Source organism: Manis pentadactyla, chromosome 4 (assembly GCF_030020395.1).
Source record: "Manis pentadactyla isolate mManPen7 chromosome 4, mManPen7.hap1, whole genome shotgun sequence".
Lineage (NCBI taxonomy): Eukaryota > Metazoa > Chordata > Mammalia > Pholidota > Manidae > Manis > Manis pentadactyla.
In genome coordinates this window covers 9,061,078-9,088,050 of record NC_080022.1, presented here as the reverse complement: position 1 = coordinate 9,088,050, position 26,973 = coordinate 9,061,078, and the positions used below count along the sequence as shown (strand labels likewise).

Below are 26,973 nucleotides of genomic sequence, written 5' to 3'. Positions count from 1 at the left end.
ACAACAATCATTCAACACCGCAAAATTTGTGGGACGCAGCAAAGGCCATGCTAAGAGGGAAGTATAATGCAATATAGGCCTACTTCAGGAAAGAAGAACAATCCCATATGAACACTCTAAACTCAGAATTAACAAAACTAGAAAAGGAAGAACAAATGAGGCCCAAAGTCAGTAGAAGGAGGGACATAATAAAGATTAGAGCAGAAATAAATAAAGTCAAGAAGAATAAAATAACAGAAAGAATCAATGAAAGCAGGAGCTGGTTCTTTGAGAAAATAAACAAAATAGATAAACCCCTAGCCAGATTTATTAAGAAAAAAAGTCTACACACATAAACAAAATCAGAAATGAGAAAGGAAAAATTACTACAGACACTACAGAAATACAAAGAATTATTAGAGATACTATGAAAAATTATATGCTAACAAACTGGATAACCTAGAAGAAATGGACAACTTTCTAGAAAAATACAACCTTCCAAGGCTGACCCAGGAAGAAACAGAAAATTTGAATAGACCAATTACCAGCAAAGAAATTGAATCGGTAATCAAAAAACTACCTAAGAACAAAACCACTGGACCAGATGGTTTCACTGCCGAATTTTATCAAACATTTAGTGAAGACTTAATATCCATCCTCCTTAAAGTTTTCCAAAAAGTAGAAGAGGGAATACTCCCAAACTCATTCTACAAGGCCAACATCACTCTAATACCAAAACCAGACAGAGACACAACAAAAAAAGAAAATTACAGACCCATATCCCTGATGAACACAAACGCAAAAATACTCAGCAAAGTATGAGCAAACCGAATTCAAATATACATCAAAAAGATCATTCATCATAATCAAGTGGGATTCATCCCAGGGATGCAAGGACGGTACAACATTTGAAATCCATCAACATCATCCACTACATCAACAAAAAGGACAAAAACCACATGATCATCTCCATAGATGCTGAAAAAGCATCCAACAAAATTCAACATCCATTCATGACAAAAACTCTCAACAAAATGGGTACAAAGGGCAAGTACCTCAACATAATAAAGGCAATAAATGACAAACCCACAGTCAACATTATACTTAATAGTGAGAAGCTGAAAGCCTTTCCTTTAAGGTCGGAAACAAGACAAGGATGCCCACTCACCCCACTTCTATTCAACACAGTACTGGAGGTCCTAGCCACAGCAATCAGACAACACAAAGAAATAAAAGGCATCTGCATTGGTAAGGAAGAAGCCAAACTGTCCCTGTTTTTAGATGACATGATATTGTATATAAAAAACCCTAAAGAACCCACTCCAAAACTACTAGATCTAATATTTGAATTCAGCAAAGTTGCAGGACACAAAATTAATACACAGATATCTGCTGCATTCCTATACACTAACAATGAAGTAGCAGAAAGAGAAATCAGGAAAACAATTCCATTCACAATAACATCAAAAAGAATAAAATACCTAGGAATAAACCTAATCAAAGAAGTGAAAGACCTATACTCTGAATACTACAAGACACTCATGAGAGAAATTAAAGAAGATACCAATAAACGGAAACACATCCCATGCTCATGGATAGGAAGAATTATTATTGTCAAAATGACCATCCTGCCTAAAGCAATCTACAGATTCAATGCAATCCCTATCAAAATACCAACAGCTTTCTTCAGTGAACGAGAGCAAATAGTTCTAAAATTCATATGGAACCACAAAAGACCCTGAATAGCCAAAGCAATCCTGAGAAGGAAGAATAAAGTGGGGGATTATGCTCCTTGACTTCAAGCTCTACTAGAAAGCCACAGTAATCAAGACAATTTGGTACTGGCACAAGAACAGAGCCATAGACCAATGGAACAGACTAGAGAGCCCAGATATAAACCCAAGCATATATGGTCAATTAATATACGATAAAGGAGCCATGGATATACAATGGGGAAATGACAGCCTCTTCAACAGCTGGTGTTGGCAAAACTGGACAGCTACATGTAAGAGAATGAAACTGGATGTTGTCTAACCCCATACACAAAAGTAAACTCAAAATGGATCAAAGACCTGAATGTAAGTCATGAAACCATAAAACTCTTAGAAAAAAACATAGGCAAAACTCTCTTGGACATAAACATGAGCAGCTTCTTCATGAACATATCTCCCTAGGCAAGGAAAACAGAAGCAAAAATGAACAACTGGGACTATATCAAGTTGAAAAGCTTCTGCACAGCAAAGGATACCATCAGTAGAACAAAAAGGCATCATACAGTATGGGAGAATATATTCATAAACGACATATCTGATAAGGGGTTGACATCCAAATTATATAAAGAGCTCACGCACCTTAACAAACAAAAAGCAAATAAGCCAATTAAAAAATGAGCAGCATTGCTGAACAGACACTTTTCCAAAGAAGAAATTCAGATGGCCAACAAGCACATGAAAAGATGCTCCACATCCCTAACCATCAGAGAAATGCAAATTAAAACCACAATGAGATATCACCTCACACCAGTTAGTATGGCCAACATCCAAAAGACAAATGTTGGCGAGGATGTGGAGAAAGGGAACCCTCCTACACTGCTGGTGGGAATGTAAAATAGTCCAACCAACAGAGAAGACAGGTGGTGATTATACAGCATCTTGCTACGCTGATGGACAGTGACTGTAGTGGGGGGGAGGGGGACTTGGGGAGGGGGGGCCTGGTAAACAGTGTACTTCATGTAATTGTAGATTAATGGTAGCAAAAATATAAATGAATAAAAATAGTTCAACCACTGTGAAAAGCAGTACGGAGGTTCCTCAAAAAACTAAAAATAGAAATACCATTTTACCCAGGAATTCCACTTCTAGGAATTTACTCTATGAATGCAGCAGCCCAGTTTGAAAAAGACATATTCACCCCTATGTATATCGCAGCACTATTTACAATAGCCAAGAAATGAAGCCACCTAAGTGTCCATCAGTAGATGAATGGATTAAGAAGATGTGGTACATATACACAATAGAATATTATTCAGCCATAAGAAGAAAACAAATCCTATAATTTGCAACAACATGGATGGAGCTAGAGGGTATTATGCTCAGTGAAATAAGACAGGCGGAGAAAGACAAGTATCAAATGACTTCACTCATCTGTAGAGTATAAGAACAAAGAAAAAACTGAAGGAACAAAACAGCAGCAGACTCACAGAACCCAAGAATGGACAGTTACCAAAGGGAAAGGGACTGGGGAAGATGGGTGGGAATGGAGGGACAATGGGGGATAAGGGGTATTACGATTAGGATGTATAATGTAGTGGGGTGGGGACACGGGGAAGGCAGTATAACACAGAAAAGAAGAGTAGTGATTCTGTATCATCTTACTATGCTCATGGACAGTGACTGTAATGGGGTATGTGGTGGGGACTTGGTAATAGGGGAAGTCTAGTAACAATAATGTTGTTCATGTAATTGTACATTAATGATAGGAAAATTTTTTAAAAAAATTTTTAAGTCTAAAAAAAAGAAAAAAGAACATATTGTTTAGTTTGTCTACTGGGGATGTTGACATAAATGGAATTCAATCACATACATCCTTTTGCAAGTTTTTGTCTTTGTTCAACAAGAGGTCTTTGAGGTTGACTCATACTAATGCCATGTAGCTGTGATACATTTATTTTCACTACTGAATATAATCCACTTATGAATATACCAGAATTTATTTATTCGTCGTACCGCTGAGAGACATTTACTTGATCCCAGTTTTATGGCTACTAGGAAGAATACGATTCAGAGGAGTCTCCTAGTACACACAGGCAAGAGAGTCCCTAGTGTATAGACCTAAAGAAGTGTATTGCTGGGTTGTTGAGGATGCCTATACTTAACGCCATTGGTCACGCCAAACTGTTTTCCAAAGTGGTTGTACTGATTTACAATTCTAGCAGCAGAAAACTAGAGTTCTGTAGTTTTTAAAGACTCAATTTTTCAAGGCCAGTTAATTTTTAACAGCTTTCTAAATATACTCAAACAACCACAGATCAGGTGATTTACCAATACAAATCTAGGATGTAGCATAAAACAGATACATTAGACTCCTCACACCATTTGGCACTTAGTGACCTGAATGTGTTCATACAACTTTAAGAGTAAGCAATATTTGCTCTGGGAAAATAAATGATTCTCAGAAAAATAGCTACCATATGTCCTATAGGAGTTTCTCTAAACTAGCAAGAGTTGGGCCATTTTTCTAAAGCTAAACATTTTGAACAATTAGGAAATAAGAGTGTTACCTTTAAGTGAATCCAGAACAGAGAGGGAAAATGTTAACTAACATATATAATTAAATGTGACATGTACTCTAGAACAATCAGCAGCAGCACAACAAACTGAGGCTTAATTTTCCATTAAAAACCAAGGGAGCAATCATTGCTAGGCCTGAGCCTTAGACAGGACTTTGTCAACTTTGTCCACACCTAGTAGAACTCTGTTAAGGCAAAGAACTTCACAGCTCAAACTGCTTGGCCCTAGTATATGATGGTTTCTGAATATCGATCCACACAGGCCCTTACTTTGGTCTTTCCAGTGGAAGGAAAGAAACCTGAAAACACCTTATAGTGTATTGGTTTTCTGTGTCTGGAAGAATAGCCTGCTCTGATCAACTGTGTTTTGCTTTAGGGAGCAGGGACCGCAGATCATGCATTATCACAGACTCAGTATTCTTCTAATGAAACAAACAAGTCCAGCAGGGAGTGAAGAGGCCTGAAGTTTAAAATGCCAATGGACATAAATCTCTCTTGAAATTTAGCTACATTCAGGGCAAGATAAACAATCTTTCACTATTGAGCAATTTTATGTTCCGGAATGAGTCAAAATCCAGCATCAAAAAGAATTAACCATAAAAACTTTTAGATAATTCAATTATAACTTACCAGATTATGTTTTTAGAAAAATGAAAAATTCTCTACTTTTGAGCTAAGGTAGTCACTTTGTTTTTAATTTTTCCCTGTTGCCCCACCCCTTTTCCCTCACATAAAATTTATGTAGAAATAGATCCAGGCTAATATTTAAGTGTGTTTTTTAAATCTCATAATAATATATGTTTATACAGACCTGACAGAGCACGGTTATAATAATCTCCAGAAAGGGTGAAGTGGGCATACCCTTCAGGGCTAGTTCTAACGTGCTGAAGAAAATTCAGACCTGCAATGAGAGCAAATCTTACTGCAGTGATGGGGCAGAACAACCAAAACTTTCTTTTGCAGACAAACCACATTAAGGAGATGTTAGTTATAGCTAACACTGACGATCTCATAGAAAGGTACCAAAATGTTTATATTTTGTGCATCATGGGGTTTTTTACATGAATGCTGATTTTTAAAAATACTTCATTACAATATTATTTATCTTAACTACTGAGTTTTTGGCACCCCAAAAGCAATGCTGTGCCTGGGGCAATGCCTCATTTGCCTCCCTCCAGTTCAAGCCCCAACACCCAGATATATACCTGAGGCCAGTGGGGACATAAAAAACATTTCTACCTTATTATCTGGAAAGGTGACACAGTGATAAAGGAGGTCATGTCCTGGGAAGTATTAGCTCAAAATTTTAAGATTATCACAGAAAAATAAGAAATGATTACCCTCTGCAGAAAAGATACTTGGTCAAAATTCTAGTTTTCACTTTAATCAAATGACCCTGTGGTGCCTAATGTACAGGGAAAAGAAAAACCTCTACAACATATAAAAGGTCGAATTGAATCCCAAGAATTCAATTTTCCTTGATAGGATAAGAGGTTGGCAAGATCAAAATGACAGAAAATTCCAAGCGAACCCAGCTTTCTCAAAGGCCCCATCTAGCACAGTCTGCCATGATGCAGTTAGGATAAAGTGCTCCAGCCTGAGACCCACTCCACAGAGGACTGGGCTCAGCTGGAGGCTGCATCACCTCCAACATGACCCTAAGGGGGGTGCTTTGAGGTGAGCTTTCTCATAAGACTGTGCTTTTTATGTTCAAAACATACGGGTAAAAGCAGCATTTTCTGAGCGTCTCTTACATGCCTTTAATAACAATACTCACTACAATCTTTAGATACACACAAAAAAATAAACAAAATGGAGAGATCTGGAATTATTTAGCTAGAGACGTTAATATAACAGAAATTTCATTGATGACAATTTCTATTATTCCCAAGCTATAGGCTGAAGGCCACATATGGCAGATAAACACACATTTCTCTAAAATACAAATAATGGAAAACATATGTAAAACTATTATCCAAATTTCACCCCTACTACTAAGTAGAAGAGAGCATGAATAACAAAAAAAGACAATCCCAAGTAATTCAGCAATCACTGAGAAGCTTCAAGATGAATCTGCAAACCAAGAAAACACTCACGGGAAAAGGTGATCTCGGCAAGAGGAACGTCACAATCCATGCAGTCATCGATGAAGCAGATGCACACGCCCTCAGCTTTGATCTCCACTCCAGAGATCAGCTGTGCAGGCACAGTCCCCTGGCTCTCTCGGCTGGTAGAGCCCAGGGAAAGAGACTTCAGAGGTTCAGCATTCTTAAACAACCAACTTGCTGCCTTTTTCAGTTGGCCTTCAAAGAAATTAAAAGGTGACCAGTTCAATCAGTTCCCACAGCTACTCAAGCAAATCATAGAGGAAACAGAAATAAAGTTCATAGGAACCTACTGGACATCCCAAAAGAACCCTGATCACAGATGTATTCTTAGACTTAAAAAAGAAAAAACTAGCGTAAGAATAGGAATTATGCTTTGAAGCAAAAAGAACCAGGCCCTCCTCTTTGTTTCACACCTTACATCAAGTTGACCACACTTTCATGATCTGGCTCACAATGCCTCATGGGAGCCAACCCTCCTCCACTGTGAACCTGACAAGGAGAGAAGGGCAGAAAGGGCAGGGACAAAATCCTGGGCACCACTTAGTACTGAAGCACTCAATCTTCACTGTGTACTTTTGCATATACTGACGGGCAGCTCTGCACTTGTTCTCAAATGCCTTACTTTGTACACACCTTTGTCTTTTCAATCACAAATTCCTTGAGAACAGGGAGCAATGAAAAGTGTGTGTGTGTAATATACAACTGTTAAATTAGATCCCCCTAAAAACAAACAGATCGCTAAAGTTAAAAGGAAGAAAGAAAAGTAAGAAAAGAAAAGCAATACCACCCCATACTTATAAATTATCAGTGGCCAATGCATGAAACAGTACTGAGTGGTTAAGGGCATGCTCTGAAGAAAGATGGCCTGGCTTCCGATCCTGGAACTTACTAGATGGACCTTGAGCAAGTTACTTAATCTGTGTCCCATAGCACGCACTTACAGGACTGACAGGAGGAGGAAACAATGAGTACATGTAAAGTTTTCACAACAGAGCCCGGCAAGAATCAAAGGCTCTATAAACATAGTTGCAATTATCATTTTTATTACTGATGGAACTAAGTCTTAGTTACTAAATAAATAAAAAGTAACAAAAAATCCAAAAGGTTCTTAGAAATTAAAAATAAAACAAAACAATGCTAGAATTGTTAAAGAAAGAGTAAAAAGAGGAAATGTAAACATACATTAAGGTGTATAAAGTTAATTAAACCAGAAGGTAATGATGTCTAGGTATAAACAAAATAAAGAACACAGGATAACTAGTTCCACCTTCAATTTTTTCAGGAAGAAAAAGAAAGACAATAGTTAATACAAACAATTATGTGGTGAGACCAGCATTTTCACACATTACTGGTGAGAGTATAGCCTGGCACAATCTTTTCAGAGAAAGATTTGTCAATTAGAGTAAAAAGCCTGAAAAACAGACCTATACCCTTTGATCCAGTATTCACACTACTAGGTCTCTCCACCAAGGAAATACTTAAAAGATGTAAACAAAAGTTCATACCAAAAAAATTTATCACAGAAATTTGTATAATATCAAAAGAATGAAAAATAACTAAAGAATGGTTAAATTATATCTTTAGGTCAATGTAAAAAAAACTGGGTTTACAAATAATTTTAATGACATTGGAAGATGTCGCAGATTATTAAGTATATTATAATAAAATTATAATTCAATAAAATTATATCTAAAACGGCTTTAAAATTGTATTTGTAACACAATATACCAATATACAAAATATTGTATGTACATGTGTGTATAAGTATATAGATATATAAAGTATATAGAGAAATAGAATGTACATGCACGTGTAAAGACTGGAAAAAAAAGACAGTTTTTGCCATACCTCTCTAGAAGGGAAACAGAAGGAGGTGGGAAGGGAGTGTGATTCTGCACAAAGAACACAGGCAGACCTGGCTTTAAACTCAGCTTAACCTCTCGCTAACAGGTGACCTTAGACAAGTCTACTTAACCTGAGCCAGTTTCCTTATCTGAAGTGGGGATAATAATTAATGCCCACCTCCAACAGCTATGAGGATTCAGCAAGAAAGCACAGGATTAGGTATACAGATGTTCAATAAGTTTCATCCCCATTCCCACTACCATGAGTGACAGAGGCTAACATCTATACAACACTTGCTGTGTGCCATGCACTTTTCTTAAGTGCTTTGCATACAGTGACTTATTTATATCCAACCTTCAAGGGAAGTCCCCCTCATTGTCATTTGACAGATAAGGAAGCACTGGCACAGACAGGTTAAGTCACTTGCCCCAATGGCTAACAAGCAGCCACTAAGTGGCATGGTAAGGATCTGGAGCCACACAGCTGGCCCCAGAGCCCGTATTCTTGTCTACTATGAAATACTGCTGCCCATTATTATTACTGGCCCAAGATTATATTCAGCCCACAGGAACTATGGAGGGGGGTCTTCAAAATACACCCAACTCTCTAAGTCACCTTGTAGGAGTAAGGGAGCAAATGGGAAGGAAGCATATTATCAAGACAAGCCACAGATAATGGAACCACTTATTCCAATTACCTTGACACACCAGAAGAGCTTTGCGACAATCATCCATGCTGAATCCCAACTCCTGCAGTCTAGCTAGTTGTAACTCTAGAAAAAAAAAAAATGGTACATAATTTTTACAAATAGTTGTATATGAATTAATCCACAGACTAATTGAAGAAAAAACAAAAGAAAATTCAGAAACTGGTGACTGAAACGTTTTATTTGTCTAGGCAAAAGTGGGCTTCTAACTGGAGACTTTTATCATGTGTACCCTGAAATTTTATATTAACTGTGTTTTAAAAATTTTTTAACTGAAATTTAATATTATTATCCACATCACACTGGAGGAAAACTTGAAGTTTAAAACTAAACCTTAGCAGTATCCATTTAACTCTGGAAGAAAATGCAAAAGGAAAAACAGTGGAGGTTTGGGGTGTTTTATTTTTCTTAAAAAACTAGGGAGTCTTACTTATGACTTACAATTATACTTAATGACATACAATTATACTCTGAACAATCTAATTGTGCAAAAGAAAATCTTGAAAGTTATAAAGAAGGAGAACTATTAGGAAGACTGACAGGGTTTAGAGCTAAACACCTACCCAAGACAGGATCTAAGGTATGTCTTGCCCTTTCTCTGATTTCCTTTCCAACTCGAGATGCACCAGGAATGTAACTGCTAATGGAGTTGGCCTCCAAGTCCACTGTCTCCGGCACTGCAGCATTAGCTTGTTCTGGGATGGATTTTGCAATGGCAAGAAACAGCTGAACATCATTATAGGAGAGTCTGATATCCAGGGCTTGTAAATGAATCTAACAAAATTTAAAAAGCAGCAGTTTTTAAAGTTGTATTTGTTTTTCTGTCCACATCTCTCACAGGTGTAATTCCTAACTCAAGTTCTAGAAGTCCAACAGACACTGTACTAAATTTCTCTTTTTGAAGACTGAGAAGATCTTGAAATTAAGCACCAAGAGCCATGAGGTATGATTGTTCAGCCATGAGGTCAAATGTTCACAAAACTGAACCACATAAAAATACTAAACTAGGAAATTACTAGAGCAATTAATATTTCAATAGGGTGATTTTCATACAAGTATACTCATCACCAAAGTGGAGAATCAGAAAAAGGCTTAACATTTTCTTAATCCATTTTGCATCCATCTATTTAGTTTTTTAAATCCCTGAAACAAACTGATCACCCAGCAGAAATTAATCTCTTCTTTATTCAAACATAACCTTAAATGACTCAAGTTCCATGCTAATATTTCCAAAAATCCGATCTTCCTCAGAGATTAGCAATATAGCTACCATTGGTAAAAGCAATACAGACACCAACACTGGACCACTTTAAAAGTGGGGTGACTGTTTGAATGTATAGTACTTTATTTATTACCTATTTTTACTTTTATTTTTTAAAGACCAAAAGCCAAAATGGCTTTTCTCTCTCTTTCAATCTCCTATGATTCAAGTGGATTAATTATACCCCTCTACCGAAAAAATAAGACACCAAATTCTTAAGCCTTCCTTGCCTGGATTCACCCTCCCTTGCTTCGCCTTATGTCCTCCTCACGTCCCTACATACAAACCTCTTTGTTCTAGAGATACGTTCCTCTGTCTCCTGTTTACTGGGCCACTTCTGCCCCTGACTTTGCTGCTTCCCGACATGGAATGGTCTGCCTCTCTGCCTATTTACATCCTGCCCCTCCACTCAGACTCACTTTACCTTGAGATCCACCCACAATCAATATTCCTACCTATGTTTAATTCTGCTTTCTGGGAACATTTATAGAACTTTAAGATTACATCAGACAATTACAAGGTCTTTCAACCTCCACAAGTCTTCCAGGGCAGAGACAATGTCATATTTATTTTCTATTTGCTGAAGTAACTAAAATGTTGAGTTTGGCAGAATGAATAATTTGTTCAAGCACAGGAAAGTATTTGAGAGTGTATCAATGCATTATACACATTTTTCATCATTACCTCTAAGACAGGTGGAAAATCTTCACTATTGAATGCATCCATCAATCCTGAACTATTCTGATAAGAAGAATTCCCCACCAGCTCCACCTGAATCTGCACTGGATCAACAATTGAAAGAGCTGTATCATGCTCATTCCCTAGTCGGCATGAAAACACCTAGAGAATGCAATGAAATATGGTAAGCATTAATGTCTTATTTAGGAATAGTCTAACCATCAGCAGAAAAAGACACTATCTCAGAAGGCTGACAATCAGCCCTGTATTATCAAAAGACCCATCACAACTGCTGAAATAAATTTTGTGAAGATGAGGCTGTTGTGAACAGCACGCACCATGGTTCACCCACATTGCACGGAAGGCAGTTTAGCAGTGCATAACTGAGAAAGCTTAAAAACATCACTCCTTTTGATCCAATAATCCTACTTCTTTCTAGGAACAAGCCTAAGGAAATAAAATGAAATATAGAAAAATTCACTGAACCATTACTTAATAGTTAATTCCAAGAAATCAAGAGCATCCAAAGTTATATCACATCTACTCAATGGAATGCAGCCATTTAAGTGTGACAGTTAAAAAGACCATATGGAACCGAGGAAGATACTTACAACAAAGGTTATGTGAAAAAGCAGCCCAATCAAAGTAACAGCATGCTGTGACTTTAAGGAAATAAACACATCAAAATGCCAATATAGATTACAGATGGTGGGATACGTTTTTTTCCCCTCTCCTCCCACAATTTTATGTAATATAGTTTTTACTTTCATAATTGAAAATGTTAATTATTGAAGTTGAGTGATGGGAACATAGGGGTTCATTGTATTATTCTGTTTACTTTGTATATGTTTGAAATATTGTACAATAAAACATTTAAAAATAAATACATTTCTGGGGAGAGAGAAGGGAGGGAGGACTCCCATTCTATGACCAAATTATTTTGCACTCAAGACGAGTACAAAAGAAAGAAGGTAGTTTTCAGCATGTCATCCCTTGCTCCTTCCTTTTTTGGTATTTTTTAGTGCTGTTGAAAAACATGTGACTCCAAGATCCTTTGCTATATTCAAAATTAACTCATTTTGCTTTCTTTATAAATTCTCCCCCAATGATGTATCAAGGGGGTCTTAAAATTCAGATCCAACTGTGCTGCCTGAAGAACAAGATTGAAAGGAATTTCCAGGAATCTCAAATATTTTGCCATGTAGTCTTTCTAAGACTTTGGAGCACTAAGTCTTCATTTTCCTTTTTTTCTTCAGGGGCTTCTGCTATACAAAACCCAATTGTACCTGACAGTTCATTAATCAATCACCAAGATTTTTCATTCAAAGCTGGTATTGTCGTGGCTTGGAAAGCAGATGAATTGCAATTTCATGATCAACTCACATCACACCAGCATGTAAATCCTTCCTCTCAAACTGAGGTTTCTTTACATGAGAGAAACAAGTGCTCAAGAAGTGAAATCTCTACAGGTTTTATTCAGCTTTATCCAACCAGAAAAAAAAAAAAAAAGAAAAAAAGTACCATATGCTGCTGACAGTGAAAATAAATTTTATTCAACCAACCTCTGAAATACCACTGGAAAGAACAGGGCATGAAAAGTTCAGTTGTAAAGGAAAGGAAATGATGAGTAACCCTGACCAAATATTCTAATATTATAACAAGAGGACTGTTAGCTGAGATCAATGAATTAGGAACACTTGATAGAGATAATAATCTGCTTCACTTCTCCTTCAGTCTTAACAACCCTGGATTTAAAGGAGGCAAAGCAGTATTTGCTTAATATTATATAATGTAATTTCAGGTAACAAAGGCCATTCCAGCGCAAGCTGGCTCCTTCATGACATTAAACCAGAACCTAAAGCACCACTATTAGAGGTGCACTACTTCAGATGACTCTCTAGGGTTGCCCTTTTATAGATAAGATATTCCTAAAAGGTAATACATAAAATCCTTAACACCTTTTATAAACAAGTTTCCAGGACCCCAAAGCCCTAGGTCTTCAGAGACACAAGCGCTCAATGTGGGGAAGGGATGCAGGGCAAATGAGGACCACCTCCTCACCTTCACAAATTTGCCAAGGTCCAGACCCGCAGAACTAGAAGATAAAACAAGGAGCCTGACAGGGTAATGGACTCGAAGAGAAAGAGGTCAAGTCCCTCAGCACATTTACAGCCCAACACTGGAGGACTGAATTCATACATTAGAATAAACTGATAGATTTAAGGCACAAAGAGAAGAGGACAATTATTTCTCCTACTGAATGTTTAAGGGGTAAAATTCTCTTCTGGATGCTTTTGTCTCTTGAACCAAACATTCTGAGTTTTGATCGACACACAGACTTCTTACCTCAATGCCAAACAGACTTCCTGAAAAGGGCCGATCGACAAACCGGGGCTTATACGTGAGCACTGTGGTGCCTTTGAGAATAATGGCGCTGGTGTCAAAGCAGGACACATCCTCCACGACCACAAATTCTGTGCCTATGAAGGACAACATCGTTAAGCAAGCCAAACCAGGAGGCTGGGAAGCTCCAGGTCGCTACACTAAGTAGCACATTTACGCCAGGGGGACATTAGCCGCAGAGGTTTGTTTTCCAGGATGTTCTGTCCACATTGTGCTTTACTTTCATCCTGAACAAATTATCTACGTCTGGCCAGGGACAGCCAAGCCTACCGAGCACTGCACAGGCAGAAAACGCTGAGATGCAGGTTCTCTCCTTAGAATGTATTTTTAAACTAGCTCTCCTGGGACACCTAACAGATACTCAGAAGCTCAGGAAATCATCTTTTCACCAAGCAATGACCTGTTTTAAGATCCCAGGAAGTAGGTTCAGATACTAATATTGGTCAGATAGCATATGACACTGTGCCATCTATGTAGCTGCTCAAATTGTTCACAAAAGATGTAGCCCAATTTAATGTTGTTGTTGTTCTTAATTACTGGATGGCAGACAGCTTCTACGCATTTGTACATGGCAAATTCAACTTTTGTTTTCATCAAAAACCATGTATGGACTGAACTTCCAAAACTAAATCCATTTAAAATGCATAGTGCCAGCCAGCTTCTTCCAAACTGTTGAGCTGTAGATGTGGCATATCACAAACAACAATAAATACACAAACACACACAGATGTAGCAGGAGATTCACTGGTTAACCAAAACCACAGTAGATTTATCTGTAAAGGAAAATATTCTTTTTATAGAGAAAATAACAATTCCTTTACTCATTTATCTTTCAAATTGAGGTTTCCACATACCCAGTTTGCCTAAACTCAGTGAAGCCCATCCACTGGGGCACTAAGGATCAAACAGAAAATTGAAGCCAGATTTAACACTGGGAAAAAAAGACCACTTCCCAACCAGGTATTCAAGCTGGGCACATATGCTAGCTGGGCAAAGGAGAAGCACAAGAGACCCTGCAGCCCTGAGTGTGGGCCAGGCAGTTCACACCTGAAAGAAGAGAGCAGGAACTTCAATAGTTGCTGGTCTCTAAAAGATGCGTATGTGAACCATTCACGTCAAAATACAGGGGCAATAGAAAGTCACCCTATAAGACACATACTGAACCTAACATCCAAACTAAGAAACAGTCACTCACACGTATATATTCTCACCTGTTACATTGACCTTGACCTCCAGGTGCCTTTCAATAGACACAGGAAGGGAAGACCTCTTGGTAACTACTCCACTTTTCACAGTTTTGGGAACTATACCAGATTCACTACTGGAGTTACGGTGGCGAAAAGGAGTAACGTTAGTTTCTTTCTTAATATCACTGGGAGTATGGAGAAAATCATGGACTAACAGCAGCCAGTCAAATATGAGAAACACTCGGAGATTATTGAGGACTACTGTAAAACAAGAAGAGTCCTTTGTGGATCTACAAGAAAGAAGATCAAAATAATAAAATAGGAAAGGAGAAATTTATGTCATTAACTTGCAAATGTATTATTCATTTTGAACAGGTGGTATTCCAGTATTTTCTAAACTGACAGCTTTAAGTATCAATAAACTCTGAACATTGGTTTGATAAAACATTCAGTGTATGTTTCCAAAAATCCTAGTTTTAAACAAACAGCAATGTGCTGTAAGAAAGCCACATGGTTTAGTTCAGCAGTTCTCAAATGGGTGATTTAGTCCCAGGAGACAATGGGCAATGTCTAGAGACATGTTTGGTTGTCACAATGGGGGTGTTACTATTGGCATCTGGTGGGTAGAGGCCTGGGATGCTGCTGAAAACCCCACAATACAAGAATGGCCCCCACACCAAGGAACTGTCTAACCCAAGGTCAGTGGGGTCAAGGCTGAAAAATACTGGTGCAGCAAAACAGCTTGTAAGTGTGTTGCCTTGGATAAGTTGTCTACCTTCTCTGAGCCTGTTTCCTCACTTAGGAATAAAAAGTATTAACACTGAAAGAGAGAAAGCAGCAGGCACACAACAGGTGTTTGATAAATGTCCATTCTCTTTCCTAGAGGCTATTTAAAAAAAATACATCAAGGAGGCATTCTTTCTTTGATGTCTAGGACCCGTTTTTTATTTGTATACTAGTGCTAGATGGTTTTTCTAACTGGAACAGACCTGAGCACCCAGATCTTTTAGCCCGAGCAGGACAAAAAATACGATGATATTGACTATGGGTATAACCCCAAGCATCCTAGAAGTGGAGTGGGGGGAAAGGCAGAGAGAATATTATTTTGCAGCACCCATTACCCCAAATTCTATACTTGAGGTAAAAACCCAAGGAGGACTCTCAGGCCGAGTCTTAAGCCATGGTGTGGCTAGGGGCTCATCCGGGCCCTACTTGGTATATTAGTAGGCAGAGGCGGGTGGGAGAGAAAAAAATAGGCCAGGGTCACCTCTCTAGGTTTTTCTGGGTTAAACTGTGTTCTACGAGCCCAGGAGCAACTCTGGGGCTATAGCTGCTGTACGTACCTGGTTCCCTGCCCTAAAAGGGGCTTCTATTCAGGAAAAGCTGATTCGGAGACATTTTTAAGGCTGGCTCCTCTAGTCTCTTGTTCTCCTAAACCTGGCTCACTGCCTCCAGAAAAAGGGCACAATGATGCATGTCTCCTTCATACAGACCCAGCATTTTTCACAGAAATACTTTACCCTTTTGTAATAGAGAAAAAATGTTGCCCTCAGTAAAATTTTTCCACCCTGTCTTGAACATAGATCCGTCAGAGCTATGTACTAACTGGAAAGTCAAAGTGTGTCTGATCCCTTTTCTGGAAAATATTTCAAGCCTTTAAACACTGTGAAGTGATTTATATTTGACATACAAAATCCCAACAGAAGAGCAATTCTTCTTGAGACACAAAAAACGTTCACAAGTTCCAATCAAGAGAACATTTTAACCCTCACCAACAATAGTATTTCTGTTAGCAAGAGCCAAGGTAAGACTTTTTACTTGACTCCAAGAAATGATACACCTTTAGTATATAAACAGAATAACATTTCAAGGCTCCTTGTATATTAAAACCATGATAGGCTGGACAGCTAGCTGATAAGTTTAGGAAGCCAGATCAATAACAATAAAGCAAACCCAAAATGAAACTGTTTGATCAGATGAACCAAATATACACAAGCCTCCTGTTCAAACGAACATCTTCAAACAAAGGAACTGCATATCACAGCTTAACATCTGACTGCGATTGGCCCAGTACATTTCCATTGATCACTGGAAATGTGCTGGGCCTTGAGATTGTTAGAAAGCGTTTGAATTCTGACTATGCTTACTAGACATGTGACCTTAGAAGAGTCACGTGACCCCCCTCCAAGTTTTTATTTCCACATCTGTAAAATGGGGAAGAAGTCATCCATTTTGCAGGCTTGCTGTAAGAATTTACCTAAAGGCAGATAAAGTGCCTGACTTGCGGGTAGAGCTCAGTGAGAGGCAACTAGCAGTTCTATTACTGAATTTTTTAAAAGTTCATATAAAATGTTGAATGCCTACTTTGCTACCTTCCTAAAGGCATAAGGAAAGGGGCCAGACCACTTTCTAAAAAAATAATCTCAACTCTGAGAATTCACTGAACAGCACATTGAAATGTCAGGCATATTTAGGTGTGTAAATATAAGAATAAACTCGAGTTCTTTTCCTTTTTTTTTTTTTTTGCCTAACCAGGAAGTTTTTCCCAGCCTTTTTACTTACTGGTTTACATTTATAACATATCTTATGACATTAAGCACTAAGAGAACGAAATTGACACCATTTCCAAAGGAATCCCCTTGGATTTCATTGCAGAATTTCTTTAGATCACACTTAACTATTCAATTTTCAGGTCTATGCTCACTTAGTCATGAAGTCTTACAGTGGTATATACAAGCTACATCAGAAGTCACAATAAAAGCTACCACCTGTGCCAAGCAGTAGGCCAGGATTATCTTGTTTAATTATTACATCCACCTTATAAGGTAAGCACAGTTATTTTCTTCTATTTTACAGAAGAGGAAATTGCAGCTCAAAGCAATTAAATGATTTGTCCTAATACACAAAGCTAGAAGTGGGAGATCAAGGTTTGGGGCCCAGATCCGTATGATTCTAAAAAATATGCTCTTTCCACACACACAATACTGCCTCCCATCATACAAGGAAGAAAAACATAATCCAGTTAAAGGAGGCTAATAAACCGGTAATGCAAGTCAAAACCACCTTCCCTTCTATTATTTCTATACACCAAAAAATCTTTTTTTTTTTTCCCCTAAAACAAGCAGAATTTCCTCCTTCCCCGAGTTGCTGACACGTTAAAACAGTCTACAGCTTACAAGGAGGTTGATTTTACCAATCGTATAATTTTAAACTACTTTCTTTTTTAAGGCAGCAGAGACATCTTTTGGCCAATACGTGAAACTGCAATGTCACAGGGATACTAGGTTAACAAACAGTACACTGTCCTGATAAACCATTATTTATCTATCTTTTCAGTGATTCCTCAGTCCTTTGATATTCTAAAGCTGACAAGGCCTTGGCCCACTGGCCATGAAAGGAAATATCTCAATAAAGAAAGCCAGAGTCATGGATTGGACCTATTACCTGAAATGCAGCTCAATCTGAATGGATCCTTGGGTAGTGCTGCTGTTCTTGGAGGGCTGAAAGATACAGTTAAATACGTTTGTCATGCCAGGACTGGTCTTCTGCCCAGCAAAGCGGGTGTCAAAAGCCATCATGGAATGGGAAACCAAGTTAATGGACTTGGTTTGATTGGAAAAGCTCTCATAGAGCAGTTTACATTTCTTGAAGTCAAATCTAAAAGGAAGAAAGCAGACAAGATGTTAAACTCCCCCTTTACAAAATTATGTTAAGTTCAAGACAATAGAACAAAACCACAAATATAGCTATGAAGGTCAATAACTTTCATTCTGAGATCTTTATTAGTTTTGTTAACAGACTGCTTATCATGGATTTAGTGTCATTGTGCCCTGTATCTTTCCATTTCCAAAGAGATGATCTTGTCCATAGCAACTTCATGCAGAGTAACAATACCATGTATTTATTACATTCAGTGCTCATTAGCACTCTCAATTTTCACTCAAGTCTAAGAAAAATGTACATTTTTAACAATCCCCAAGGGAAGTCAGGTTCCTTTAGACCTTCATCTGTCAACTCCTAGCCTGCCTGGAGGATCCTCTTTCTGGAGTCTGCCAGAAGACTTTTTAAAAATTTTTATTTAAGACCACCACAGCTTATTGGGAATGACCAGAAAAAATAATACTGTTCATAGAGAGAAATAAGGCAACTGACCCACCAACAAGAAGTGCATTGGGGCTGCCTTTCCCTTAGTAACAGACAATGCTACAGTGAACAATTCCTAATTACTCAGTACCATTATGACAATCCACGCAGAATTACTTCTTTGGTAAAAAACTAAGGGCAAAGCCAGTCATCAGAAAAAATTGTTGGCTCACAAGACAATCGATCTGGGACCCAAGCTTCACTATACCATGTTCTCATTAGCTGAGTTAGACACAGACCAGGATGGATTTTCAAGACAAAATAGAAGATATAGAGTGTTTCAGTGGGGAAATTACCAGACTTGAGTCCTGTTTTCAAATATCAAACCACTTTTCCAGCCACATGCTCTTACACTAGTTCAAAACTCAATCTGTAAAGTAGGAGTAATTATCTGCCCAACCTTACACAGCTGTCAAGAGAGCAAACGAAAAGGTTATCAAGTGTGAAAACACAATGCACTCTTGAAGGTTCTATACCAGTAATCAACACATTCTTGCAAGTGATATGAATAAATGAATTGCTAGGTAAGCACACGCCTTATCTAAAGGCAGCCTAAGTTGCTACTCAGCTTCCAGATGCTTCCAAGTGAGAACAGGGGCCCAGTAATGCCAAAGTTTCCAATTTTTCAAAAGAAGCTAAAATCCAAATTTATGTGAAACCCCCTATTTTTTTCCAATTTTTAAAATTCATTTTGTTATCATTAATCTATAATCACATGAAGAACATTGTTTACTAGACTTCCCCCTTCACCAAGTCCCCCCCCACAAACCCCATTACAGTCACTGTCCATCAGCGTAGTAAGATACTGTAGAATCACTACTTCTCTTCTCTGTGTTGCACAGCCCTCCCTATGCCCCCGCCCCCACATTATACATGCTAATCGTAAGGCCCCCTTTCTCTTTCCCTGCCCTTATCCCTCCCTTCACATCCATCCTGCCCAGTACCTTTCCCTTTGGTAACTGTTAGTCCATTCTTGGGTTCTGTGAGTCTGCTGCTGTTTTGTTCCTTCAGTTTTTCTTTGTTCTTATACTCCACATATGAGTGAAATCATTTGGTACTTGTCTTTCTCTGCCTGCCTTATTTCACTGAGCATAATACCCTCTAGCTCCACCCATGTTGTTGCAAATGGTAGGATTTGTTTTCTTCTTATGGCTGAATAATATTCCATTGTGTATATGTACCACATCTTCTTTAGCCATTCATCTACTGATGGACACTTAGGTTGCTTCCATATCTTGGCTATTGTAAATAGTGCAGCGATAAACATAGGGGTGCATATGTCTTTTTCAAACTGGGCTGCTGCATTCTTAGGGTAAATTCCTAGAAGTGGAATTCCTGGGTCAAATGCTATTTCTATTTTGAGCTTTTTGAGGAACCTCCATTCTGCTTTCCACAATGGTTGAACTACTTTACATTCCCACCAGCAGTGTAGGAGGGTTCCCCTTTCTCCACAGCCTCCCCAACATTTGTTGTTGTTTGTCTTTTTGATGGTGGTGATCCTTACTGGTGTGAGGTGATATCTCAATGTGGTTTTAATATGCATTTCTCTGATGACTAGCGATGTGGATCATCTTTTCATGTGTCTATCGGCCATGTGAATTTCTTCTTTGGAGAAGTGTCTGTTCAGCTCTTCTGCCCATTTTTTAATTGGATTATTTGCTTTTTGTTTGTTGAGGTGTGTGAGCTCTTTATATATTTTGGATGTCAACCCTTTATCGGATCTGTCATTTATGAATCTATTCTCCCATACTGTAGGATACCTTTTTGTTCTATTGATGGTGTCCTTTGCTGTACAGAAGCTTTTCAGCTTAATATAGTCCCACTTACTCATTTTTGCTTTTGTTTCCCTTGCCCGGGGAGATATGTTCATGAAGAAGTCACTCATGTTTATGTCCAAGAGATTTTTGCCTACGTTTTTTTCTAAGAGTTTTATGAAACCCCCCTATTTTTAAATGTTGACCAGTGAGGTAGTCGACAGTGCTTCTCCCCGAATAGTTCTGGGTCCCCCCCTATGCAGACACACAGCAGGACTGTACTTCCTGACTCCTTTACACTTGTATGGGACTGTGTTCTAGCCCCGTGAGGTTTGCAGAGCATTTAACTGCCATCCAGGACCCCACTTCGGAGCTCCTGCTTGTCTCGCTGGCACAGCAAGATGCTGGCTGCTCTGTCAACCACAGCAACTACGGTAGCAGAGTTGCCCAAGACCCTCAACGGACATACAACATCAGGAAAAAGACATGCTCACTATTCTAAGTCGCTGGCATTTTCACATGTTACTTACTTCCCTCCCCCAAGCCCCGCCCCTGGTAGTTTTTGGGGTTTTTTTTAAGCTGTTGATTACAAAGCATGGAAGCAAGATTACAACAGGAATGTAGTAAAATACAACCTTTTCCATCGAAGCCTTACGCCTCACCTTACTAGGCTACCTGGAATGCCCCCAGCCCTGACTTGTACTAAAGAACAACTGTGATGCCTCTACAGCCCCTCCAGCATATACACAAATATTGCACTATGTTAAATGTGTATTTTATGAATATCATTAAAAGCATTATTGCACCTTCCATAATTGTAATTCTATAGAGTTAAAACATGAGTAGATTCTTCTGAAACCAAAGTTGTACTTTATTGCTACAGCTCTCTCAAAAGCATCAGTTTCAGAATGCTGAGCTGTCACAAAAATTTCCTAATAACCTAATCTACCATTACTGAAACAGCAACAAATTTAAACTCTTGAAAAGAGCACTGTACAGACCAACCAAAAAGCACTTTGCAAACCACACTCAACCATGAAACATTCCTCAGCAATGCCTACTCTATGCTAAACAAAATACATGGGTTATCTGTATTAGTGTTACTGTAATAGTACTGTTCCTAATAGTGAAACCATATCATTGAAGCCGTACCTGGCTAAGGACCCAGCACCTTCTTTTCCTTTGGGCTCTTTCAGCTCTAGACTTACATTTACCATATCAATGAGGAAACACATGCACGTGTACACTTCACCACTCAGGACAGTCTGCAAAAGGAAAAGTGCTCATCAATCCACAGTGAGTGATGTCAACCTAAAAATGGGGTTCATATGTCAAGGCAGCTCGTTTTCTATCTTCTTTCCCCAAGTGAATCTGAGGGATATATATGCAGGGTGACCATCAGCTGAGATTAGGAGAGTTACAGAAGAAAATAAGGGTCACTCACATGAATTCTTGGATCTTGTAAATCATAAGGCCGCATGAATTCCTCTATGGGCTCTCCAAGGTTGTTCTCTAACAAACCACGGATCAGCTTGTATTTGTACAAATCCAGGGAGCAGTGGACTGAGGAGAGATTGCCATGGATAGATATGTCTGGCACAGTGTGACTGATTTCTCTATGAAAAATGGAAAAAGTTACTTTGACAAACAAATCACTAACTTAACATTGACAGAGGTCATACCCAAATACATGAGCTAAAATGAGCCCACCTACATTACCAACGGTTAATTTCTACTTCCAATGACAAAAATTTCATGTGGTTCTAAATGAAGCAAATTAGTATGACTAAGTGCCGTGCTTCAGTTACAAAAAGCCCCTTTTCTCCCAAAACATACATTTAAAAATCCCCAAATCTAATATGAGCTAACTAAGCAATCTACTAATAAGGAAAAATCTCATCAGATTCAGAAACAGCTTAAACATATCAGTTGGAGAAGCAATAAAGAAATGATCAGCTCTTTATTTAACTGTTTGGATTTAGTGATAACTAAAGGAAGAAACCAGGGTTTCATACAGAGCCCAAATGGGACACAGGATAAAATCTAAACTGGCTACTCATCTTGGCTGAGATGGGGAAAAGTAAAGTTGAAGATGCCCAGGTCAGTGAGTAAAATGCCTCATTCCAACACTGAAGAGCTTTTCTCTACCCTCCCAGGGGTGAAGTGGGCACCATGGATTCTGCAGACACCATGCTCTGAACATACGAAGTAGAGGATTAGGATTTGAAGTGGAAGAGGAATACAAAAAATTATTTTGTCTATAAAGAAAAACTTACACACAATAAAGTAAAAAAAGACCAGTGATACAATGAACAAGTCAAGCAGGAAAGGATTACCAAGGGCCCTGTGGGGTTCCTGCTTCTGCAGTGAGAAGCTGATAGAATCCTTCATGTTCAGTGTCACCTCCTATCTGGACAACAGAGCATAATTATCTGCACATAAACACTGATGGAAGTGGGTGAAGTTTAGATAACTAGAGTAACAAAGCACATTTTTTTAAATGCGTTACTTAAAAAGAAAGCAAGGTATTCAATTTCTAAATAGTGACACTCCTCTTAAGACTGCTAAACCAGGAAAACCAAATATAACCTATGCCAACCATAACTGAACGCCAGCCAGGGAGCACTTGAAAAACAAGTAAGAGTGAAATGCAAAAATCCCAGTGAGAGTGGCTAAACTCTCACTAATCCAGAAAAAAACAAAAAAGTGACATTCAGTGACTTGCCCAAGCCCAAAAACTGCAAAGGGAGAGGCCAAAGATGGATTAAAATCACACTCTAGACACATAATGAGACTGCTTTCAAAGTGCTACAAATGAAAACCTCTTTCATGACTTTTCAGCCACGCCTCATCTTTTCCTGGAGTTGATGCAAATGTTCTGTTTTCTCCAAAATTAATGCCCCAAGCTTAAACACACCACACACAGCAATCAGTGACTCCCAGTCCCTGCACACAGGCCAGGTGAGCATAAGCACCATCAGGAAACCTTATTTATACCCAGTGGAGACACAGCCCTGAGAGTCACATTCTAGTGGTCTCAAGTAGGGTCTGGGAATGTTTACTTTCAAGACGTTTCCCAGCCAGATATGGAATTAATGACAACTGAAGCAATGCTCCAAACTACAGAAATAAGCATCTTGCATTTTGAGGCCAATTAAAAGGTAAATTAGAGTCAGTTCATTAGTCTTTATGGAACACTGTCAGACTGCATAATGGAGTGAAATGCGCAAAATTACATTTAAACAGTCACTCTGCTTAAATGAAGCTCCAGGGTAAATAGTAATCCCAGATTCGTAATCTATTGTATTTGGAACATATAATCCAAACGTCACCTCTTTCAAAATATTTTCCCTGCCATCAGCATCTCCACACCCCCACCAAAATCCATGCTAAATTCTTGTCCCTTCCTCTGTTTCCAAGGCTCTGGTTGCAATCCAATAACAGTTTATAACACTGAACCAAACACTGAGTTAGAATCACCTACCTGCCTTCCTACACCCTCAGCAAAATGCAGGCTCCCCTTTTGCTTTGCTTTCATCATAGGACCCCTCATGTCTGGGACATGGTGGGGACTCCATCAACATTTGTTACACAATGGAGAAAGACATGAATACCCATTCTCTTCCAGACTTCCCTTAAAAGCACTGATTTCCAAGTTATTATGATAGACAGTTACTCAGATGTAAAACACTCACTTGTCCAAATTCCTTTCCACTTGCAATTTCAGCCTACAAGGCTCAGTTAGGAGGCTTCCTCCAGTCTGCCGCACAAAATAGGAGGGGAAGATCAGATCTCCACTATTGCTGTCTGAGGCCTTAGAATACTCTCGTGGATGTCTCTCTGCAGCAAAGATGTCCATGTCTTGTAGATCCACAACAATGCAATCCAGCAGGCAGACATGGTCTTCTACATTGACCCAAAGAAAGAAAGAGAATGAAGAAAAAAGATCCAGAAAGGGCGGGCCCTAAACAACTCTAGAAAGCCAAACAGTTAATTCTGCCTTTGGAAAATGTTTAGAAGTGCCTGTTTCAGAGAACTGGGTGTCTAGAAGTCTCCACTCTAGTACCAAGACCTCCCTATGCAACACTCCATGACACAAGACACTTCCTACCTGCTCCCTCCACATCAAGTAAGTAGTGACCAGATTCCTGCAGTGTCTCACTACCATCCTGAGACTTTAACTGAGGCTACAGGTTTATGACTAAAATGATTGAACATGCATCCTCCCAAGGATATCCAACAGGGGGTTCTCATGTAGAGATAACATTACCCAAAGGTTTACAAAATTTTCCAGCAGCAAAATTCTTTCTTCAAACAAACCATTTCTACTAACACTGATCTAATTCAAACCACCTTCATTCTTGCCTAGACCACCATAAACTCCCCTCCAATATACTTCAATCCCTTCTGGCACTCACAAAACCATTCTGCCCACAAAATACCTGAGCAGTCCTTAAAAAAATAATTAAGACCATAACATAACATTCTCTTCCTTTATACACTTTAATGATTATGTTTAATCCAAAATTCTTTCTGTAAAGCTCTCCTAAGTCCCATAGGACTCTGCATAAGTCCACTGCCTATCTTTCTAACTTCATCTCAAGCCATTCTCCACCTTGCTCATGAGGCCTCAAGCTCACTGGGCTGTTTCCCCCACAAATGTCAAGTTCTTTACTGTCTAAACAGCCCCCCCTCCCCTCTTAATCTCAACTGGGTCTTCTCTGTTCTTTCATCCTACACCATCCCTTCTTTCCCATAACATTTATCTTAATCTGTCAATATTCAGATGCTTATTTAATGTCATTCTCATATTTATTTGGTGTCAGGAACCACATCGAACAGCATGTTCATATACAAGAGAACATAACACCTGGCATGAAGCAGGCACTAAATAAGTAATTCCTTGTGTTTTTGTTACTATAATGATAAATATGTGAAACAGATAAAAGTGGAGCTGATCTGGCAGAAGGAAGGACGGGGAGGGAATGAAGAGCTTCAGAGATTCCCTAAGGTCACCAGGGAATTCTAGGGATACACAGAGCAGTTGGAAAAACCACTGCTTTAATCTAATCTTAATGACAAATAGAGGAATTCAAGAAACAAACAGCAAACCAGGAGGAGAAATATTGTGAGAGAAGAGCTCTTTCTGTGAAACAGCCCCAGTCACTTCTCACAGGCATCTGCCTTTATGGAAGCTGGTCTTATTCCTAATCATCAAGGTCATCGTAACAGCCACAACAGAAGATGATATGCATTGAGAGGCACTGCGTGTGCACCCCCTTTTAAAAGTGCATTACATATATAGATTGGTAGGCTATATCACATAGGTTAAGAATTCAAGCTCTGGAGTCAGATCACCTAAGTTCATAGCCCAACTCTACTTACTAACTACAAAACTGTGGGCAAGTTACTTAATCTCTTTAAGCCTTTGTCTCTTCATCTGTAAAATGGGGATAAAAATAGAACTCTGTAGGGGTGTTACGAAGATGAAATTCAGTAAGTTATGAAAGAATGTGCCACAATGTCTGGCACATAGTAAATGTTCAACAACCAGCATTAAAATGATAATTATGATAATCTCATTTAATCATCGATGTAACCACACATAAACCACTTTTCCTGTCACCTCTAGGACTAAAGTACTACAGGGAGTTGAAATAGTCCTCATATCTAACAAAATACATTCAGCAGTCTCCCTCAGCTAGTGGCCCACATCTTTCAAAGTCCAATCATGTTGGATTGGTTTTTGTGCCTGATCATATTCTGCTTCCCTTGCTAACTAATTGGAGCAGCACCTAACTTATCTAATCCAACACCCATCCAGAACACATTTAAAAACCGAAAGTCTAAAATTAGGCTCTCACCTGGAATAACTGATTCTTAAATTCTAGAAAAGAGCACCAAAACCTGTATAGTTTGTCTTTTAAAAATTGTTACTTAAGAGTATTTGTTACTTAATTTACATTAATATTTTTAAGAATCCTTTTTTTTATTTTTTAACAATTAAATAGAATAATAATTAAACAGAGAAAGGGTGGTGTCTTGATAGTAACTTGCAAGAATGTGCCAAAGGATGCAAGAATTTAATTCTATCTATGCTGTCACTATCTGGTGGTAACTATTTTGACCCATAAGAAAAAAGCCCTAAAGAGCCATCTAAATCTCTTTATTTACATTGTGTCTTGCTAATTTACACTGCTTTGGAAGTTACCCAATGTTAAATCGACATTCTAAGATTCTTAAGCCTACTTAAGCAATACCACCATCAGGTTATCACTGAAGACGTGCTGCCACTTTGTTGGCATCTGCTTGTACAGGATGCATCTTCCCTGAGGTTCCTGCAACAGTCTAACGAACCTCCCCGCCTTCATTACGCAGCAGCTTTCTCCTCTTTTACCTGGACTACTGGACACTTGGCTGACAGAAGGTGTGCCTTGTCGCCCTTGCTGCTTGATGGAGGTACTCGATACACACTCACTCTTCAGGCTGCCTAGACTCGTGCCAGCAGGAGGCATCAGGAACAGCCCCTCGGAATGGGTTCCCTTCGGGTCCTCTGTGCTTGTCATTTTCTTCAGACTGTGCTTGGGAGTCCCCGTTGGGGAAGCTGAAGGCACAGCTTCC

The 26,973-nt window shown here is 38.8% G+C and overlaps 1 protein-coding gene across 16 annotated transcripts in view; it reads right to left on the bottom strand.

Annotated features, from left to right (window-relative positions):
- VPS13D (vacuolar protein sorting 13 homolog D) overlaps positions 1-26,973 on the bottom strand; it is a 286,614-nt gene that overhangs the window by 198,523 nt on the left and 61,118 nt on the right. For all 16 annotated transcript variants that reach the window (XR_008996895.1, XR_008996896.1, XM_057499741.1 and 13 more), the window contains 12 exons: positions 26,750-26,972; positions 24,048-24,258; positions 21,797-21,968; positions 21,505-21,617; positions 17,900-18,112; positions 14,480-14,745; positions 13,212-13,345; positions 10,872-11,027; positions 9,490-9,700; positions 8,918-8,992; positions 6,364-6,570; positions 5,079-5,168 (listed from right to left, as the gene is read on the bottom strand). Coding sequence is in view for 14 of the 16 variants with exons in the window: in XM_057499741.1 (XP_057355724.1) it covers positions 5,079-5,168; positions 6,364-6,570; positions 8,918-8,992; positions 9,490-9,700; positions 10,872-11,027; positions 13,212-13,345; positions 14,480-14,745; positions 17,900-18,112; positions 21,505-21,617; positions 21,797-21,968; positions 24,048-24,258; positions 26,750-26,972 (2,071 nt within the window). In the remaining 2 variants the exon portion in view is untranslated. The remainder of the gene's footprint in view (positions 1-5,078; positions 5,169-6,363; positions 6,571-8,917; positions 8,993-9,489; positions 9,701-10,871; positions 11,028-13,211; positions 13,346-14,479; positions 14,746-17,899; positions 18,113-21,504; positions 21,618-21,796; positions 21,969-24,047; positions 24,259-26,749; position 26,973) is intronic.